Genomic DNA, 21,132 nt, shown 5'->3' on the forward strand with positions numbered 1-21,132 from the left:
ATATTTGCAGGATGAACCCATGCATGCTGTGAGGATAAGACACCTTTACACCAGAGCGTTCACCTTTAGGGACCCTTCCATCTGGTGTGGAATCACATAATTATGACTGCAATAATGCTGTGCAATGAGACACCCCAAAACCCAGTGGCCGAAAATGACGTGATGTATCCCCAGGGTCTGTGTGTCTGCCAATAGTTGGCTGATCTAGGAATGACTGACACAACTTGACCATGCTTTCCTGTCTCTCCTCTCCTTCTGGGACCAGTGGCTTGCATGGAGATGTTCTCCTAGCCATGGCAGAGGACTAGCCTCCAAACTAGCCAGCCCAGTTGGCCTCCACCTCATTCTGTTGGCCAACGCAGGTCACGTGATTGACCCAAAGTTAAAGGGTGGGGGAGATACTTCCCACTCTTCTGGGGAAAACATGCCAAGGCTCTGGGGCAAAGGGCATGGCTCTGGGGGAGAGAAAGATCTGGACCCAGTGTGCCCCTCCACACACATGTCTCCTGCATCTCCTGTCTTCCGGGCACAGATAGGGTGAAGCACCAGAGAGGAAGAGAGTCACCCCCGGTGACACTGCTGGTGAGTGGCCCAATGCAGGTGGTGCCCAGGCTCCTGACCCTTGATCCCACCTACTTCCCATTTTTAAGAGACCCAACTTGACCTGTGTCTTGACCTGTGACCTTGCACTGTTCTGTCCCAGGATCCTGGGCACACCCCACTCTGAAGCGGGTAACTGTGTATCTTAGAACACGCAGGGTACCATCCCTGCCGGGGAACATTTCCGGTTCGTGTGAGGAACCAAAGCTTGCAGAGAGCCAGTCCATGCCTGTGGGATCCTGGAAGGATGTTTTATTCACTCAGTCACCACCCACCGTGATCAGGACATCTTCAGACCTGGTCCCATTCGTGCCTTGCTGGTCTAGACTGCCGGGTCTTGACTCCTCCTGCATGAGGCACTGAGCTCCTGTCTGCCCCAGTCCGCAACCCCCCATGCCCCACCCTGCTGGGCTGACCCCCTACTGCTCCTCTGCCTCCCCCAATCCGTAGCTCACCCCACACTGCTCCACCAGGCTTTCTCCTGCCTCTGCTGGTAAGGGCACCCTTCCTTACCTCCCTTCTCCCTACCCTGAAGACAAATGGAAGCAAACTGCCTTTTCTCCAAAATGCCCAGTTCCTGGAAGGAAAATAGCTATAGGCAGCCTTTTTGAGAGCCACACTAACTTTCCCAGCCTCTCTGGAATGATAATAGCCAGGGTTTATGAAGCACTTGCCCTGTGCTGTGTGTTGTAACTAATCCTGACTGTGTGTGTGTTCGGTTGCTCTGTCGCGTCTGACTCTTTGTGACCCCATGGACAAGCCCGCCAGGCTCCCCTGTCTGTGGAATTTTTTCAGGTAAGAATACTACAGCGGGTTGCCATGCCCTCCTCCAGGGGATCTTCCCAACCCAGGGATCAAACCCAAGTCTCCTGCGTCTCCTGCATGGGCAGGCAAATTCTTACCACTGCACCATCTAGGAAGTCTGTAATCCTGATCATCAGTCCCCAAGGCAGGTGCTGTCTTTACAGATGGACATTGCATTGTATCCCTTTTGCAGATCAGAAAATTGAGACTTCCTTCCACGGGCTCCAGAATATGAGCCCTTGCCCCGCCCCAGAACTTTCTCTGAAAGAAGTCTGGGAAGGGCACTGCTCCTCTGGGTCAGGGGGCAGAGGCGGAAGCTGAGTGACAGAGGAGTCCGAGGGAACTGCTGCCCTAGCTTGGGTTCTCTGTGCTTGTGTTTGAGAAACAGTGCAAGGCTGAGGCACCAGGGTCCCCTCACCCCCATCCAACCCCTCACACACACTGAGAGAGAAGAACAGATTAATTCCGGTTCTGTTTCAGGCACAGAATGAATCAGCACCTCCCAAATGTAAGATCTCATCATAAAGTGGAAGTGCTGTGTTTTGTGACCTGTCAGAGTACGTGACAACGTTGCAGATGTGTCTCTGTCGAGGGAGCAGACAGGATCCAGCACGTTTTGTTTTGTTTTTAATTAGAAAGAGCCTCGACTAATGAACCATGTAGCTTTTACAAAGTTCACCTTTCTTGAATTTCAGTTCAGTTCAGTATCTCAGTCGTGTCCTACTCTTTGCAACCCTGTGGACTGCAGCACGCCAGGCTTCCCTGTCCATCACCAACTCCTGGAGTTTACTCAGACTCATGTCCATCGAGTCGGTGATGCCATCCAACCATCTCATCCTCTGTCATCCCTTTCTCCTCCTGCCTGCAATCTTTCCCAGCATCAGGGTCTTTTCAAATGAGTCAGTTCTTCCCATCAGGTGGACAAAGTATTGGAGTTTCAGCTTCAGCATCAGTCCTTCCAATGAATATTCAGGACTCATTTCCTCTAGGATTGACTCGTTGGATCTCCTTGCATCCAAGGGACTCTCAAGAGGCTTCTCCAACATCAGTGATGTTCAAAAGCATCAATTCTTCGGCACTCAGCCTTCTTTATAGTCCAACTCTCACATCCATCCATGGCTACTGGAAAAACCATAGCTTTGACTAGACGGACCTTTGTTGGCAAAGTAATGTCTCTGCTTTTCAATATTCTGACTGGGTTGGTCATAGCTTTTCTTCCAAGGAGCAAGCATCTTTTAATTTCATAGCTGTAGTCACCATCTGCAGTGATTTAGTTCTTGAATTTACAAACAGCATATTTTTGTAGTTTGACAGTCATGAACCAAAAAGAAAAAGGTAAGTATTAGTGTCCACAGCCACTACTTTGGGATGATAGATTCCAAGGTAGGAGAAGCAATGTTCAAAATCTGTCTCCTGCCTGGCAGAAAATTGGGATTTCTAGAGGCTGGAAGAAAATGTAAATCACTTCCATATTATTAAACCGTTTTTATTGTGAAATGGAACAAATACAAATAAATGGATAACACATAAACTTACAGGTTAGCAAATGATTATTAAAAACACATCTATGTAACCTCTGTCCAGATCAAGAAAGACATCTTGACCAGGACCCCTGAACCCCCCTCATACCTCCTCCCTATCCCAATCTCCTCCCTGCTCGCAGGAGCCATATCCTGGCTTACGTGGAAATTAGGTCTTTGCTTTTATGGGAATGGGATTGTATAGCATGTTAGGTTTGCGTCTCTCAACTTTGTATTGTGAGACAAACTTTGTGCCTTGTGAGATTTCTCTGTATTGTCATGTGTAGCAATATTGATTCTTCCTCACTGGTCTGTAGTATTTCACTGTATAAGTACACCAGCGTTTATCCATCCTACTGTTGGCGGACATTTGTGTGGCTTCTTATTTTAGACTATTACACATTCTGCTGACAAGAACTTGCTTGTGGATGCTGTTTGATATATACACATGCACCTTTTTCTCCTGGGCATATACCTAGGAGCAGAATTGTTGGATTAAATAGTTATGTGCAGCTTCAATCCATACTCTACAAAGTTACTGATACAGCCCCCAATTTGTTAGCATTTTGAATTTATAAATCAAGTTGGTGAAGATGAACATCTTTACAATATCAAATCTTCCAGTCTACAAACATGGTGTATCCCTGTATTTATTTGTCTTATTAATTTTTCTTACTATTGCTTTGTATTTTCTACCCTCAGGTGTAATGTTTGCTATAGTTTTTTTCAGATTAAGGAAGCTTCTTTCCATTTTCTATTTTGCTATGAGTGTTTCTTCTGCAAGGAAAGTACATTTTGTGAAATACTTTTTTCTTCATTTATTCCCATAATCATCATTATACTTTTCTGCTTTATTTTATTAATGTGGCAAATTGTATTGATTTGGATAATGCCTGTGGCTCAGAAAGTAAAGAATCTGCCTGCAGTGCAGGAGACCCAGGTTCAATCCCTGGGTTGGGAAGATCCCCTGGAGAAGGGCATGGCAACCCACTCCAGTATTCTTGCCTGGAGAATTCCATGGACAGAGGAGTCCGGTGGGCTATAGTCCTTGGAGTCACAAAGAGTCAGACACAGCTGAGTAACTGACACCTTCACTTTTTTTCATTAAGTGCATATAAATTTAGAAACTTTACATCTTTGTGATGAATTAAACCTTTTGATATTGTGAACTGCTCCCCTTTCTCTCTAGAGGAGCTTTTTTTCCCCTAAAGACTATTTTATCTACTATTAATGCAGCAAAAAGTGACCCTGTATTTATCAGGTGCTAGTTATAGTCTCATTCATTCATTGTTAGAAAAAATCATCTAAGAGCATCATGGTTAGATCATGTGTGGTGAAGTCTGGCCACCAGGGCCCTGTGGGTGAACTAACACAATTTATTTAACCTCTCTTTCACATGTACAGATGAAGCCTCAGTTTCCTCATTTTTAAATTTGTTTCATCAGTTTTGAGAGATTTCTCACCCACGGTCACTTCAAATATGACTTCTGTCTGAACTCTCCCTTCCTTCCTTCAGAGACTCCAGTTAAACATGTGGGACTTTCTTACTGTATCTTTTAGACTTCATCTTCTCCTCCATATTTTCCATCCTTTGGTCTCCCTTTACTTTGTGCTGGATTTTCTCCTGATCTGTCTTCCTGTACTTATTCTCTCTTCAGCTGCATCTAAACTGCAATGAAACCTTTGCATTGGGTTCCTATTATTGCACAGTGTTCTTCAATTCTAGAAGTTCCAATTTTTTGTAAAAAAAAGTAAATAGCATTACTTTTTGTAATCTCCAGGTCTTTGCTTTAAGAGTGGCTTTCAAAATCAGAGCATAGTAAGCATCCGCTCTAAAGTCTGTATACTGTGCTCTCCGGACGCCTGTGGGTTTACATGTCTCTTATTTGTGTAGACCTTTGGTCATGGTCTTGTCTCCTGTGTGCTCTCCCTGTATTCTCATCTCCTTGTGTACTCCTTGTGCACTCATGTATTTTTCACTGTATGCCTTATCTCAGATTTGTACGTTATTTATAAAAATATTTTCAGGCATACAGTGATGTTCTCCTTTACCAAAGAAGATTTTTTCCTTTGCCTCTGCCAGATCATTGGGTCTTGAATGATCTAGAATCCCCTTAATTCAATGCCTAAACTTGAAATACACTGGGCCACCCACGTGAACAGACTCCAGGTTGCTGTGTGTTTAAACTGTCAGATCTGATTTCCTTCCATTTCACTCATGTTTCTGTATTGCAGCTTTTGGGTTCCCAATCCTTGGTGTGGAATGGTTTACCTAGGCCCAACTCATGGTGAGCCATGAAGTCCACCTTCTGTCCCTTCGACTACTGGAGGCTGTCCAGGGTCCATCAGCTGTGCAGGCATGTCCCTTAGATTGACCTACACCCTGTATATAAATGCAGCCCAAAGGCTGGGCACGCTTCTCTGATGCCATCTTCTCCCAGACCTTGGACCCTACACTCTATACTACCTTGTTATCTCTTTGGGACTTTTATGATGGTTTAATAAACATTTTGTCCAGCTTTTTAAAAACACTCATCCTCAGTGGGAAAAACTGGTTCAAATTACCTGGCTGGCCACTATCAGAGGTAGGATCTCTAAGTCTTTTAAAAGGATGTAGATCCCTTGTGCCCCTGTCATGGGCACTTTATTCCAAACAAAGTTCATTTTGACCATGAGCTTTTTAGAGCATGGTAGTCATTGAGTTTGGCCTTCCCAGGTGTCTTGGTGGTAAAGAATCCACCTGCCAATGCAGGAGATGATGGAGACTTGGGTTCAATCCTTGGGTCAGGAAGATCCTCTGGAGGGGGAAATGGCAACCCATGCCAATATTCTTGCCTGGATAACCCCATGGACAGAGGAGCCTGAGGGCTACAGTCCATGGGGTCACAAAGAGTCAGACACGACTGAGCATGCACGCATGAGTCATTGGGTTTAATTAACACAGAGTTAAATTTAACTTATATTCATTGAGCACACCAAGTATTAGCTAGGTACACCAGATGAGATGCTAAGAATTTTTTTTCCAAAAAAAACCCAACAGTTATCCTCATACCATACAAGTTAAGAGGATGAGTCCAATAGTCCAGTAGTTAGAATCCACCCTCTACAAATGTCCAGCTACTTCTCTTCTCTGGATCTTATTTCTCTTGTCTATAAAATAATGGTTATTATAGTAGAACATCTTCATTGGACTATTAGAATGATGAATGAAATTATGCAAGAAATGTGTTTATGACACTCTCTGGCACACAGTAAGAATTCATAATTATTAACAATTTTAATATTATTACCTGATATTTGCCAGGTGCTCTTCTAAATGCTGTAGATGACAAAGTAATAAGACTTTGTTCTTGAGAAACCTCATGGTCTAGTCCATGAAAAGCATAATCAAACAACTAGTGGCCACAAAAAATCCTGTGGTCGGGAGGCCTCTCAGACAAGGAGACCTCAAATAGAGTTTGGAGCACTTGTGGGGCATTCCTAGATGGAGAAGGGGGAGTGGGCATTATGCCTCTTGTTGGTGTGTGATGCATTCAGAAGCTACTGTCTGTCATCTGCTTGGTCTAGGGGGATGTGAGATGTAGGTATAGAGTATGGTGCAACCACTCTCAGGCAGTTGTGGTCCAGGAAGAATGACAGGTGAATTGTAGTTTTGATGCCCTGGTGGGGTTAACCAAGAGCTGCAGGAGCCCAGGGTCAGAAATGCCCTTGTTAGTCTGAGTGGCCCAGGCAAGGCTTTGCAGAGAAGGGATTTTTTCATAGGGGTTTTGCAGGATGAAGAGGAGTCCATTTCAGATGTGAAAGTGCCTGGAGGTGGGGCAAAGTGTAGAGGCTTGCAAAGTATCTGTATAATGAAACATGCAATGAGATGTCATTTATGTGAATCAACCGGCATACCAAAAGTCACGTTTGTGGACATCACATATAGTGAAAGCATAAACATCTAAATTGGAGACAGAGATGCTGGCTTCATGGGGATGGCTGATTCTGAGGAGGCTAGGAGGGAAGGGAAAAGAATTACCAAGGGAACTTAAAGGGTTCTAACTTAACCTGCAAGTTTTAGTGTTTTTAATCTGGGAGAAAAAGGATAACTGAGAGGTGGATTCAGAATGTTTAATATATTATTATCTATAGGTTTTTACAATTAAAAAGATACATTTTTAGAAAGAGAATGGAGTGGGAAAGGTGAGATGAAGGAGCAGAATGGTGAGAAATGAGTCAGAACTGCCTTGAAGCCCTGCTAGTTAATTCTGATTGCAATGGAAAGAGACAGCCTCCAAGGTATTTGAACTGGAAATGAATGAGCTGTGCTTCTGCAAATAACTCACCTAGGTGTGGAGGATGGAGGGAGGCAGGGAGACCAGGGAGGGGCTGTGAACATGATCTGGATGGAGGTTTAGAGGAGATGCCAGTGAGTAAGGGCTCACTGGGTCAGGGGGGCAGGACTGGGGCTTGACTGGATGCGGGTGAGAGGGCTGGAAGGCAGCGGGTATTTCCCAAGACTCTGTGTGTGTCTTTGTGCACACATGCATGTGCACATATGTATGACTGGATGATTCCCTTCGCTGGATTTCCTCTGTGTCTTGTGGGGAGACCTTGGCCCTGCCCAGGGCGAGACCATGACTTGTAACTCTGTCTTGTGGCTCTCGGCTTCAGGAGCTGTACCGCAGCACCATGGAAACATTCCAGAAGTTCTCGGACATCCTGTTCCTGCAGACACTCCCCCGTGTGACCGACCTCTCCCAGGCAGAGTGTGAATACCTGAGGCAGGAGGCCCAGGAGAACTCGACTCGGCAGCTGGAGAAGTCGGACCGCTTCCGGAGCCAGCAGTGGAAACTCTTTCAGGATCTCCTAGAGCAGGAAAAGCAGGTGTGGCATTTTGTAAAACTGGGTCTAGAGTCTGCGTTTTTCGTTAACTTCTGAAGGATAATGAGGCATTTCTTTCACTGAGCATCCCCGAGTGCCTGTCTGTGCTGAGTGTTTTACCAAGATTCTGGTTGCCAGCCTTTCACAACGGCCGGCCGGGTGGGCTGGGATGGAGGGGAAAATGAGAGCAGACCCCTCCTCTCCCAGTGTAGGAAGTCAGGAGATGACGCCCAGAGCCTGTTCTTTAGAACAACAGAAGTAAGTGACAGAAGGTAGTTCTTCAAGCGAGTGGACTGAGGTAGGGGTGGGAGGGGCTGCACACAGGGGACTCCTATTTTTCAGTGAAAGTCTATTTCATCTTTAAGACCATACATTGGCCACCTGATGCGAAGAAATGACTCATTGTAAAAGACCCTGATGTTGGGAAAGATTGAGGGCAGGAGGAGAAGAGGGCAACAGACCATGAGATGGTTGGATGGCATCACCGACCCAATGGACATGAGCTTAAGCAAACTCCAGAGATAGTGAAGGACGGGAAAGCCCAGTATGCTGCAGTCCATGGGGTCTCAAAGAGTCAGACACAACTGAGTGACTGGACAACAACATGTGTGGTAGACAGAATAATGCCCCCACATCCTAATCTCCATAACCTGTGAACATGTTACCTAACAGGGCAAAGGGGACCTTGCAGATGCAATTAAATTAAGGATTTGGGGACATGAAGATTATTCTGAATTATCTGAGTGGCCAGTGTAATCACAAGCGTCCTTTTAAGAGGGAAGGAAGAGGGTCAGAGTCAGAGGAGATATGATGTCCTGGGCAGAGGCTGGAAGGATGTGGGCATCAGCCAAGGAATGGGAGTGCCCTCAAGGAGCTGGAAAAGGCAAGGAACAGATTCCAGCCCCACCCAGAGCCTCCCGAAGGAAAACAGTCGTGTTCCTTTCATTCCAGACTCACATCCAGAACTGTAAGCTACTACAAATTTGTGTTGTTTGAAGCCACGGAGTTTGTGGTGGTGTGTTACAACAGCCATAGGAAGCTGTTATACATCAATATACAGCTCTAATATACATCAATTTTATTTTTCAAAAATTAAAGCTGTCAGATTTCCAGATGTGACACATGAAAATGCCCCCATTTCCTTTCTGTCTTGCTTTCCTGCATGCTAGAGCCTGCAAAACTAACGTGCTCAATATCCCAGTTTCTAGAAGTGGCCATGTTGATGGAGTTCTAGCCTGTGAGACAAGGTGCAATACCTGCAGGGAGCTTCTGTTCACTAATACAAAGGTCACGTGTTGCTAGGAAACATCTTCCTCTTTAGCATTTCCTGTTCTTCCTGCCCAGAGCAGGTACAGGAGGACTGGAGGACTGCTGGCCTTCCTTTGACTTAGAGGCGAGATGAAGGAGGGTGGGGCAGAGAGGTGAGCTGTCCCAGCCCTGGACTGCCCAACCCTAGGTGCTGGTTATGAGAAACACCAAGTCTTTTTCAGTTGAGTGTTCGATTAGTTACAAAAGAACCCTCAGTGTATGCATCTGATAGAAGTTATCTGAAGAAAGTAATGGGAGCTGTCCAGACTACCAATAAGTAAATGGAAGCACCATGCAAACACAGGAACTTTCCCTCTGAGTGGGCACAGGTCTAGTTACCTGCCTGTCCAGTTTATTAGATCTCCCTCTAATTAATTTCAGTCTGCCGTCAGCTGCATCTGTTGTCCTGTGACCAGTAGTAGTCTCCTGCATATGTGGCTGGTAGGTCCTAGGGAGCAGTAGCCCTGATTTTCTTATTTCACTTCCTTCTTCAAAACCCACTAGCTGGAACATAGCAAATGCTCAAGAAAACTTCGCTGCATTTCCGAGGATAATATGCAGCTTTGGAAATTAGCACAGGATCACCAGCGGATTTACATGAAGCTGAATTCCTCCAATTCATACCAATCCCGGATCCCAGGCCATATCATTTGCCATCTCTGAGGAAGGAGGGGGAAACCTGAGCCTCGGTGGTTTGGAAAGCTCACCAGATGAATCTAAAGTGCCTCTGATGTTGGCTCCCCAAGTGGGGGTCAGGCCTTTTAGAGACAGTTGTGGTTTGCAGACAGGCTTCTAACCTTGGAAGCTGAATGCCTGCATTTGAACCAGGGCAGCTGCATTAATGGGCTCCCCTGGTGGCTCAGTGGTAAAGAATCCACCTGCCAATGCAGGAGGTGCTGGAGAAATGGCTTCGATCCCCAGGTCAGAAAAATTCCCTGGAGAAGGGCATAGCAACCCACTCCAGTATTCTTGCCTGGAGACAGAGGAGCCTGGTAGGCTATGGTCCATAGAGTCTCAAAGAGTCAAACATGACTGAAGCGACTTGGCACACATGCACACATCCTATTAATGGGCTTCCCTGGTGGCTCAGTGGTAAAGAATCCGCCTGCCAACGTAGGAGATGCAGGTTCAATCCCTGGGTTAGGAAGATCCCCTGGAGAAGGAAATGGCAACCCACTCCAGTATTCTTGCCTGGAGAATTCCATGGACAGAGAAGCCTGGCAGGCTATAGTCCATGGGGCCACAAAAGAGTTGGACATGACTTAGAGACGAAACAACAATGGCATTAATGGGCTGAGTGACTTTAGCCAGTTAGCTACCTCCCACAACTCTGTGATTTTGTACAACTTGCTGAATTTCTCTGAATCTCAGCTTTCATGTGAAAAATATGATCAAAATACCCTACATGGTTGCTGCAAGGTAATGCAGGCGAATGCAGACTAAGACCCTTTGCACTGTATCTGTTTAATCGCTTCTTAACATTGATATTGAAAAAAATTCAGAATTTCAGTTCTGACAAATTACTAGGCAAAGACTTATGATTCACCCAAAAACCTCTAGTTATGAATCTTTTATTTTAAGCAGATATCAGACAGTGCCTAGATTCTGGGTTTTGTTTTTTATTCATTTACTTTGTGAGCATATGCACGTATGTGAATTTTCCTGTGCTTGTGCAGAAGTATTTTGAAAGGAGTTTTGCATGCAAGAAGCAAACAGGAGGGTTAATGACCTCATCAACTGATTAAATAAGTATGACCCAAGACTGCTTTCTCAAAGTGCGTATGTCAAAATTAATTTACTGATTGATTGTTTAATTGCCTTAAATTACCATAAGATATTTAGAGATCCGTATTCTCTCCCAGTTTCCATATTTGCCTGTTGATGAAAATGAGAGATGAACTTTCTGTGGTCGAGATGAATATTTAGTCATGAGAGGAAAAGGACCGACAAAATCCTTCATGGAAAATCAAACACACACCCAGACTATAAAATTCATTTTCCACCTATTTTCTAGGTAAAAGGTCTTGGTGATTTCATGCCCCACTGTTCAGGGAAGTTGTTAAATATTGTGATTTTGTTAGTTATACAATTGGAACAGAATGTAGAATAGTGGTCCTCAAAGTGTGATCCATTCTAATGCAGGTGTGTGGGCTTCTCCCCAGTCTGCTGGGTTAGGCAGAAAGATGCCTTACGTCCCCTCAAAGATGTCCTCATCCTAATTCCCAAAAGCTGTGAATGTTACCTTATGTGGCAAAGGGACTTTGCAGATGGGAAGTAAGTTAAGAATCTTGAGATGGGGAGATTATCCTGATTGTGCAGGTGGACCCAAGGTAATTATTACTATGGGATGCATCATTTGCAAATATCTCCCGTTCACTGGGCAGCCTTTTCATTTTGTTGATAGTTTCCTTCAGTATGCAAAATCTTTTTAGTTTCATTTAGTCCCATTTGCTCATTTTTGCTTTCGTTTCCTTTGCCTGAGGAGACATGAGTGGGTGGTGGTGTTAAGTCATGTCTGACTCTTTGCGACCCCATGGACCATAGTCTGCCAGGCTCCTCTGTCCATGGAATTTTCCAAGCAAGTATACTAGAGTGGGTTGCCATTTCCTCCTCCAGGGGATCTTCCCAACCCAGGGATCGAACCCAAGTCTCCTGGTTTGGAGGTGGATTCTTTACCACTGAGCCACTAGGGAAGACCCCTGAGGAGACATATCCAAAAAAATATTACTAAGACCACTGGTGAGTGAGGCTGGTCTTGGGGCTAGTATGAGGCCACCAGTTGGTGTGCAGCACTGGGTCCTGGGCCAGCTGGAGGCTCTGTGGGTCCTAAGTCAGTTGGCCTGCTGGTGGGTGGGCTTGTGTCCTTGCCTGGCTAGCTGCTTCACCTGAGGTGTCGCAGTACTGGTGCTGACAGGCTGGTGGGCAAGGCTGGACCCCTGTGCTAATAAACCAGAGCAGGGATTCAGAAAGAGTGCTTCCGAGCATGTGTCCTCATGGTAGAAAGTGTTAGTCGCTCAGTCGTGTCCGACTCTCTGCAACCCCATAGACTGTAGCCCGCCTGGCTTCTCCATCCATGGGATTCGCCAGACAAAAATACTGGAGTGGGTTGCCATTTCCTTCTCCAGAGGATCTTCCCGACCCAGGGATCGAACCTGGGTCTCCTACATTGCAGACAAATTATTTACCGCTTTCGTGGTAGAAAGTGCTCCCCCAAATGGCTGCTGCCAGCGCCTCTGTCCCCAGACAGAGCTCTGATTGCCTCCTGCCTCTCTGGGAGGCTCTCTAATATCATCAGGTGACTCTAACCCTTTCAGATGACTTTCAAATGACTTTTTCAAATGACTGCTTCTGCTCTGGGTCCTGGACCTCGTGAGATTTTGTGTGCAGCCTTTGAGGACAGATCTCTGTTTCCCATGGTCGTTTGGCTCTCCAAAATATAAGCCCTGCAGATCTTCAAAGCCAAATGTTCTTAGGGTTCATCTTCCTAGTGCAGGACCCCTGGGCTGGGGAGCTTTGGACCCCTCCCTGTTTGGGGAGAACCAATGCAATAGTAATTATCCTCCTGTTTGGGGTCCCCCACCTGTAATTATGGGACTTGACTATACCATGACCCTGTCCCTTCTACGCTTCTCATTGTGGTTTCTTCTTTGTTTTAAATCTGGTGTTTTTTCAATTGGAATATAACTGCATTCCAATGTTGTCTTAGTTTCTGCTGTATGATAATGTGAATCAGCCATATAGGTATACATATATCTCCTCCCTTTGAGCCTTCTACCCCTCTCCCCACTCCACCCCTCTAGGTCATCATAGCTGAGCTCCATGCACTGTACAGCAACTTCCTGTTCTTCTTTATACCATTGGTTGCAGACTTTTTTCCTGCTGCTCTTCAGGTCTTTCACATCAATAGTTGCTCTGTGAATAGTTGTAATTTCGATGTACCCGTGGGAGGAGGTGAGCTCAGGGTCTTCCCCTGCCATCTTAACCCCTCCCTACTCCAGAGGGAATGTATATCCCACTCATTTTTAAGATGCAGATTTAGTCACGTTTTAACATCTCTAAAACTGAGATGCTTCTTAATTTAATTGGCAGTGATTTTTCTCTCTGCACGGGACCTAAAATAACTGTGCATTTCATAATCACCGGCACATTAGACTTGATAAAAGATACTATGTCACATCAATTCATTTCTCCGCTCAGAATCCTCTTCTCACTTCATGCAGCATAAAAGCCAGAGTCCTTATCTTGCCCTGCATGGCCCCACATGTCGGGAGCTGACCTCCTCCCTCTCTCTCCTCCCCGTCTCCTCTCTTACTCCACTCTAGCCTCCCTCGTATCCTTGTGTGCCTCTAGCTCCCCAGCGCTCCTGCCTCATTTGTCCTGCTTCAGGACATTCTCCCAAGCCACCTTCACCCTGAGACCTTCTCTGACCACGCTTGCTTTAAAACCTGCAGTGCCTCCCTCCCGCAGCACGCCAGTGTTTGCCTTGACTTCACCTCCTGCCTCACTTCTAAACCCACCTCCTGTATAGGAGGGCTTCCCTGGTGGCTCGGACAGTAAAGAGTCTGGCTGCAGTGCGGGAGACCTGGGTTCGATCCCTGAGTCGGGAAGATCCCCTGGAAAAGGAAATGGCAACCCACTCCAGTATTCTTGCCTGGAAAATCCCATGGATGGAAGAGCTTGGTGGGCTACAGTCCATGGGGTTGCAAAGAGTCGGACACGACTGAGTGACTTCACTTTTCTTTCTTTTCCTTTATAGGAGAATGTTCCAAAACCCTGAGCACGTACCAGGCATGTGCTGACTGGTTCCTTTTCCCTTTCTCTCCTTAGTAAATGAAGCTTTGAAACAACAGTAACCATATTGGAAACCACAAAATGACCCAGTAGCACTTAACAGGGTCAACACTCTAGCCCAGGGAAGCAGCTCTTTGCTTCTAAATTCAAACATTCATGAACTTGCCTTCAATAATGTTAAAGAAATGGTGTGACCACTTCGGGTACCATCTGGTTGGATGATTTCTGTACTCTTGACCTTCTTTGGATCCTGTTACTAGCTTTATCTGTCTTCTCTAAATGTACATCAAAGACCCCCATGTACTTTAGTGACAGTGTTAATTTACTTTTTAGGGAATCTAGACTGTGTTGAATTTTCTAGAGTGTTCTGGTTTCCTAAGCACTTTGACAGGTTATTGTAGAGTTCTCACAAAACACGTCAGAGTCCGGCTCTAACAAACAGTTCTGGGTAACACAGTGTGATTTTGTGTGATTAAGTATAAGTGCTTTAAATCACAAGGCCTGGAGAACTGAAGCCTAAGCTGTTTACTCACACTCAAAGCCTCTGTGAAAGTGAAAGTGTTAGTCGCTCAGTTATGGCTGACTCTTTGCGACCCCATGGACTGTATCCTGTCAGGCTCCTCTGCCCATGGGATTCTCCAGGCAAGAATACTGGAGTGAGTTGCCATTTCCTTCTCCAGAGGATCTTCCTGACCCAGGGATTGAACCCAGGTCTCCTGCATTGCAGGCTGAGCCACCAGGGAAGCCTCTGTGCTTTGCCCCTATTCTGCGTGCAGCATGGCCATCTCCAGAAAAAAAACTACAGATGTAGGGGAAGTGAAAGAGTCTCACCTTAAAGATCGAGCCCTTCGTGTAACACAGTCTAGCTGCATGCTTCCAAGCACTTGTTTCTCCTGGTGATGTGAGTGAGCTAGGGAGGTGCATGGTGGACCTAGAAAATATTTGAGCTTTAGAGAGAGACAGACTTAGGTTTGAGTTTGGCTATTCTTTTTAGTACGTTAGTTGTGTGGCCTGGGACCTCACAGGATTTTCACAGACAAAGCCACCCTAAAGATGAGCTAATATCCAGAGTTACGAAACACACAAGGAACCATCTGCCATAAGTGAGAGCCAGCACATACAGCGAGCACCAAGTTTAGACCACAACAAACACCAAGAAATTCAGATGGAGAGACTACTAGAGAGCACTTATAAAGCAAGTATGTTTGAAACAATGGGGAAAAAAAGAGGAATTATTAGCATAAAAACAAGATACGATATAAAAAGATGACACGTTAAAAAAACTACATACTTTTATGAATGAAAATTGTAATCATGAAAACAAATTTAATGGATGAATTAAATAGCGGGTTAAATATTGTTGAAGACACGTTGTGTGAACTAGGAGATAAAGGTGAGAAAGTAGTTTGAAACGTGGCGTGGAGGGCTAAAGAGATGGAAAATATGAAAGGTTAGGAGGCATGGGAATAGAATGTGAAAGTCCTGGGGGGACTTCCTTAGTGTTCCAGAAATTCTAGAAGGAGAGAATGGAGAGAATGAAAGAGAGATAATATTGAAACTGATAATGGATAAGAAATTTTCAGAAGTGCTGACAGTCATGAATCCTAAGGTAAAAGGAATGTTGATTAACTTTGGATTTGTGAAATCAGGAATAAACGTTAAAATTTTTAAATGTAGATAGAATAGAAATAGAATAGGTAACTTTCAAAACAGTAGAAGAGAACAGTAGTGATAACATAAAGATCCCCTTTAGAATAAAAGCTGCTGCTACTGCTGCTGCTAAGTTGCTTCAGTCGTGTCCGACTGTGCGACCCCATAGATGGCAGCCCACCAGGCTCCTCCGTCCCTGGGATTCTCCAGGCAAGAATACTGGAGTGGGTTGCCATTTCCTTCTCCAGTGCATGAAAGGGAAAAGTGAAAGTGAAGTCGCTTAGGCGTGTCCGACTCTTAGCGACCCCATGGACTGTAGCCTACCAGGCTCCTCCGTCCGTGGGATTTTCCAGGCAAGAGTACTGGAGTGGGGTGCCATTGCCTTCTCCGAATAAAAGCTACAGGGTGCCTAAAAATAAATCTGACCAGTGTTTATAAGAGCTTAATGGAGAAGACTTCCCTGTAGCTCAAACGGTAAAGAATCTGCCTGTGAGGCAGGAGACCAGAGTTTGATCCCTGGGTTGGGAAGTTCCTCTGGAGAAGGGAATGGCAATCCACTCCAGTATTCTTGCCTGGAGAATTCCACGGACAGAGAAGCCTGGCAGGCTATAGTTCGTGGGGTCGCAAAGAGTCAGACACGACTGAGTGACTAACACAGTCCAGTGGAGAAGTTTATAAAATGTTGAAGGAATAAAGAATTGAGAAAAAGGCTTTATTTTTGGATAGGAAAATTCAATTTCTACAAATAAGTCTATGAATTCAATCTAATTACAAAATGAATCCCCAAAAAGCTGTTTCCCAAACTTAATATACAGACCCTAAAATTTATATGTGAAGAAAAGGATCCAAGAATAGCTAAGACAGTTTTGTACAAAAGAATATGGGAAGACGTGCTCTAGCAGCTATGAACTCTTGTTATAAATTGCAGGACTTAAAGTGTGATGTCTTGGTACAGACAGACCCACAGAATTAAAGAAAGAGCCTGGAATGAGATTCATGTGCATATGGAAACTATATCAGACAGGGTGGCATGACAGGCCAGTCATAAGAAGATAAATTATATAAGAAATGGTGCTGGGACAATTCCTGGAGTAGGAAATGACAACCCATTCCAGTATTCTTGCCTGGAAAGCTTCATGGACAGAGGAACCTGGTGGGCTACGGGCCATGGAGTTACACAGAGTCAGACACGCCTGAAGTGACTTATCAGCTAAGAGAAAAATTAATTAAATCAAAAGAGAAAGGGGTTTTTAAAAATAAGAAACAAAAAGTATGATCCGACAAAGCAATGATCGATGAAATGAACTTGAGGTTGACCCCTGTCCCTCTGTCGTGGGGTTTAGGTGTGGATGGAGGAGTATGCACTGTCCACTGTGCTACAGACTCACCTGAGGGATGACCATGAGAACATCATCCACCGAGTCTTGGGCCAACTTGGCAGCCTCAGTGAAGAGTGAGTACAACTCTGTGTAGGGTGGGGGCCTTGCGTCCGGTGTGATTCTCCATGCTAGCCTCCGTGTCCTCATCTGTAAGTTAACTCCCATCCCCCTGGGCCTCCCTTACAGTGTGGTTTTGAGAACAACCAAATTGTAAACATAAATATGAAATACAGTGATAGCAGAGGGCCATGTATGGAAGGTTGATGTCAGACTTGGCGTGGGCACATGAATTAGTTCTTACCCTTAATTTTCTCATCCATAAAATGGGCCTAACAATACCTACTTCATAGAGTTGTCTTTCATAGAAACTTTTAAAACACCTTTTGTGAGGTATAGTTTCCATACATTATTTTTAAGAGTACAATTCAATGATTTTTAGTAAATTTTAAGAGTTCTGCACCCATCACCATGATCCAATTGTAAAACACTTCCATCACTCCAAAAAGACCACTTTTGCCCGTTTTCAGTCATTCCCCATTTATTAATAAATTTTATATTTTAAAATATTCTTTGTATGGTTATTAATGTGGTATCACTTTTTCAGCTTCCTGAAAAATATTTCTTTTTCCTTATTTTACATAATAAAAATTATTTGGATATAGCTAATTTTCTAGTTGCCCAGTCCTTTCCAGGAAATTATTTTGCGTATATATCAAGAAGCATGTGGATAGCTATATTATTGGATAATACAAAGGAGGTATCAGAAGGAGATGGAAACAAGTAGGGAGAATCTGGTGAGCAAGTTAAGGACAGTGGTGAGCAATTGGAAGTTTTATCTAGTCTCAAAAACAACGTCTTTTATAGTACTAACGTTTAGTCCATTTATACTTAATGTAAAACTTTATGGTAATATATTTGAATTTTTAATCTATCTCCTTACTGTTTATCTTTTTCCAACCTGCGCTATGTTCCTTTTCCTCTCCTCTCTTACCTTCTTTTGGTTTAGGTGTTTTATTATATCTATTTTCTCTAATTTGGCTTATTAGTTATATATTCTTTTACTGTGATTTTAATGGTTCAGAGATTTTGAATTGCATCCTTTGTGTGCCAAAATCTAGCATACATTAATATATTGCTTCTTTCAGGATAGTAGAATGCTTTATTTCCATTCATTTCTCCCTTACAGAGGAGAAATGCTTTTCTTATTGGGTATTTTACATACATCTTTCTATATTCGCAACTCCACAAGATACTATTTTTGGTTTATGCAGTCAGTATTCATTTGGATTTACACTTTGTGTTGCTCTTGATTCTTTCCTGCATATTTAAGTTTATATCTAGGAGTATGTCCTTTTGCATGAAGGTTCTGTTTAATTTATGGACTTCCCTCATGCCTCAGTTGGTCAATAATCCGCCTGCAATGCAGAAGACCCTGGTTCCATTCCTGGGTCAGGAAGATCCTCTGAAGAAGGGATACGCTACCCACTCCAGTATTCTTGGGCTTCCCTTGTGGCTCAGCTGGTAAAGAATCTGCCTGCAATGCGGGAGACCTGGGTTTGATCCCTGGGTTGGGAAGAGCAAGATCCTCTGGAGAAATGAAAGACTACCCACTCCAGTATTCTGTATAGTCCATGGGGTCGCAAAGAGGACATGACTGAGCGACTTTCACTTTCTGTTTATTTTAGATGTGCTAGTGACAAATTTTTGTTTGTCTGAAAATGTCTATCTCCATTTTTGAGGAATGTTTTCATTGAGCCTAAAATCCTAGTTTAGTTATCTTTTAAATATTTGTAAAGATAATCTTTTGTCTTCTGATTTCAGTTGTTTCTGGTTGCTTTTAAGATTTTCTTTTGTTCTTTACTTTTCATCAGTTTCTTATAATATGCCTAAACATGGATATGGGTTTTTGTGCATTCTTGTTTGTTTGTTTTTAGTAAATTTGTAGTGATTCTTGAATCTGTAATTTGCTATCATTAATCAGTTTTTGAAAATTCTGAATCTTTATCTCTTTAAATATTCCTTTGCCTATTCTCTCCCTACTCTTCCTGGGAATGCAACTTTATGTTTATTAGATTTTTTACTGTAGGTTATTTGTCTCTTACATGCTATTCTATATTTTTGTTCCTTGTAGTTCAATCTAGATAACTCATTTTGATTCTCTTCCACTTCACACTGTCTTCAGTTGTGTCTTATCTGATGTTCAACCCATCTACTGAATTCTTAATGCTGGTTACTGTGTTTATACTTCTAGAATTTCCACTTTATTTTTGTCATAGTTCCCAGTTATCTTATAAAATTCATCTTATTTAATTTCCTGAACATATTCATTATAGCTGACTATTTTAATATTCAATATCTTGTGGGATGCTTCTATGGTCTGGTTTTTTTTTTTTCTTTATTTTTGGTCAGTTCTTATCTGTTTGCAAGTCTGGTTATTTTTATTGAATGCTAGACAGTGTTATTAAAAAATTATAGTCATAATTTAGGACTTTGAGTAATTTAGGAGAAGTGATAACTCCTTCTCCAGAGAGGAGTTATCTTACTTCCAGCAGGGATTTCAGACAGTGGCAGATCAACCACTCCATTGGTGAATTTAACTGATTCTTTACAAGGGGTGACTCCTTATTCTTAGGAGTGTTTGCTGGTTCTCTTCGCCTTGGTAAACTGACTGGCAGTTCTCTGTTCAACTTTCAGGCTGTAAGAAAATACCTCAAGTTATAAAACCAAATGTCAAGCCTCTCTAAACCAGAGTTTCCTTCTTGACTCGTTGAGATAGGAACCCCAAAATAGTTCATGACTTCAGTTCTGAATGTGTTAATTTTGAGAGTTATGTAAGAAATTTGAGTGAGTATGTACTGAAGGCAACTGTATATATGCATCTGAAACTTGAGGCAGAATGTGATAAAGTTAAAAAGGTTAATCAAAGGACAGATGACTGACTATAACTCAAGTATGCACCCACATCTAAGAGGATGGGCAGCAGAAGATGGGATAATTTTAACCTATTGCCTCTGGAAGGGTTCCCTGTGGGGCATGACTATTTGGGATGTTTCTTAGTGGGTCAATGTATTAGTCAGGATTCTCCAAACAGAACCAATATGAGATATAGTATAGGTGATATAGGTAAAGGTATAGGTGAGCTTCTCAGGTGGCACTAGTGGTAAAGAACTTCCCTGCCAATACAGGAGACGTGGGAGACGCAAGTTCAATCCTGGATTGGGAAGATCCCCTGGAGGAGGGTGTGGCAACCCACTCAAGTATTCTTGTCTGGAGAATCCTATGGACACAGGAGCCTGGCGGGCTACAGTCTATAGAGTTGCAAACAGTCAGACATGACTGAAGCAACTTAACATGAATGCATAGGTATAGGTATAGACAAGCTGAGAAGTCACAAGATCCACAGTAGGCAAGCTGGAGACTCAGGAGAACCCATATGTAATGTCAGTCCCAAGTCCAAAGGCCTGAGAACTAGGAAAGCTAATGGTGTGACATCCAGTTTGAAGGTCAGCAATCTCAAGACCCAGGAAAAACCAATGTTCCAGTTTAAGTACAAAGAGAAGGAAATACAAAGAAAAACCATGTCCCACTCAAGGCAGTCAGGCAGGAGGAGTTCCCCCTTGTGGTTAAATGAGCCTTTTCTTCTCTTCAGATCTTCAACTGATTGGACAAGGCCCACCCACCTTAGGGAGGACCATCTGCTTTACTCATTTATTCAAATGTTAATCTCATCCAGAAACACCCTCACAGCAGCTCTCAGAATGATATTTGATCAGCGGTCCATCCAGCCCATGGCTCAGTGAAGCTCACACATAAAGTTAACCACCACACTCAGTGAAGCCAGGAACACTGACCCCCCCAATCTCCTCCCCCCTGTCTCCAAAGGTCCACTCAGTACATCCTGCAGGGGCACGAACTGCTCCTGCACTCAGCTCTCCGGAGGCTGGCTCTCCGCGGTAGCGCCATCACCACCCTGACCCAGATGAGGCTGTCAGGGAAAAAGAGCCTTCTCCAGGAGCTGCGGGAGCAACACGCGCTGGAGCAGGGCTCCTCCCAGTGTCTGGACGAGCACCAGTGGCAACTGCTCAGAGCCTTGGTAAGACCGTGCATCAGCCCCCTGCCCATCCCAGAACAGGAGTGCTGCTTCCTTGGCTTCCGGGTTCCAGTCTGGTTTACTCAAAGCCCCAATGCTGAGGACTTCTCTGGTGGTGGCTAAG

General features: G+C 44.1%; 1 protein-coding gene across 3 annotated transcripts in view; it reads left to right on the plus strand.

The window, feature by feature from the left end:
• Window positions 1-21,132, plus strand: part of EVC (EvC ciliary complex subunit 1) — a 92,654-nt gene that overhangs the window by 53,465 nt on the left and 18,057 nt on the right. For all 3 annotated transcript variants that reach the window (XM_081495023.1, XM_081494842.1, XM_081494926.1), the window contains exons 12-14: window positions 7,581-7,793; window positions 16,883-16,992; window positions 20,801-21,011. In XM_081495023.1, the coding sequence (XP_081351149.1) occupies window positions 7,581-7,793; window positions 16,883-16,992; window positions 20,801-21,011 (534 nt within the window). The remainder of the gene's footprint in view (window positions 1-7,580; window positions 7,794-16,882; window positions 16,993-20,800; window positions 21,012-21,132) is intronic.

This window comes from Giraffa tippelskirchi, chromosome 1 (assembly GCF_054371585.1).
Source record: "Giraffa tippelskirchi isolate mGirTip1 chromosome 1, T2T-mGirTip1v1.2.pri, whole genome shotgun sequence".
NCBI lineage: Eukaryota > Metazoa > Chordata > Mammalia > Artiodactyla > Giraffidae > Giraffa > Giraffa tippelskirchi.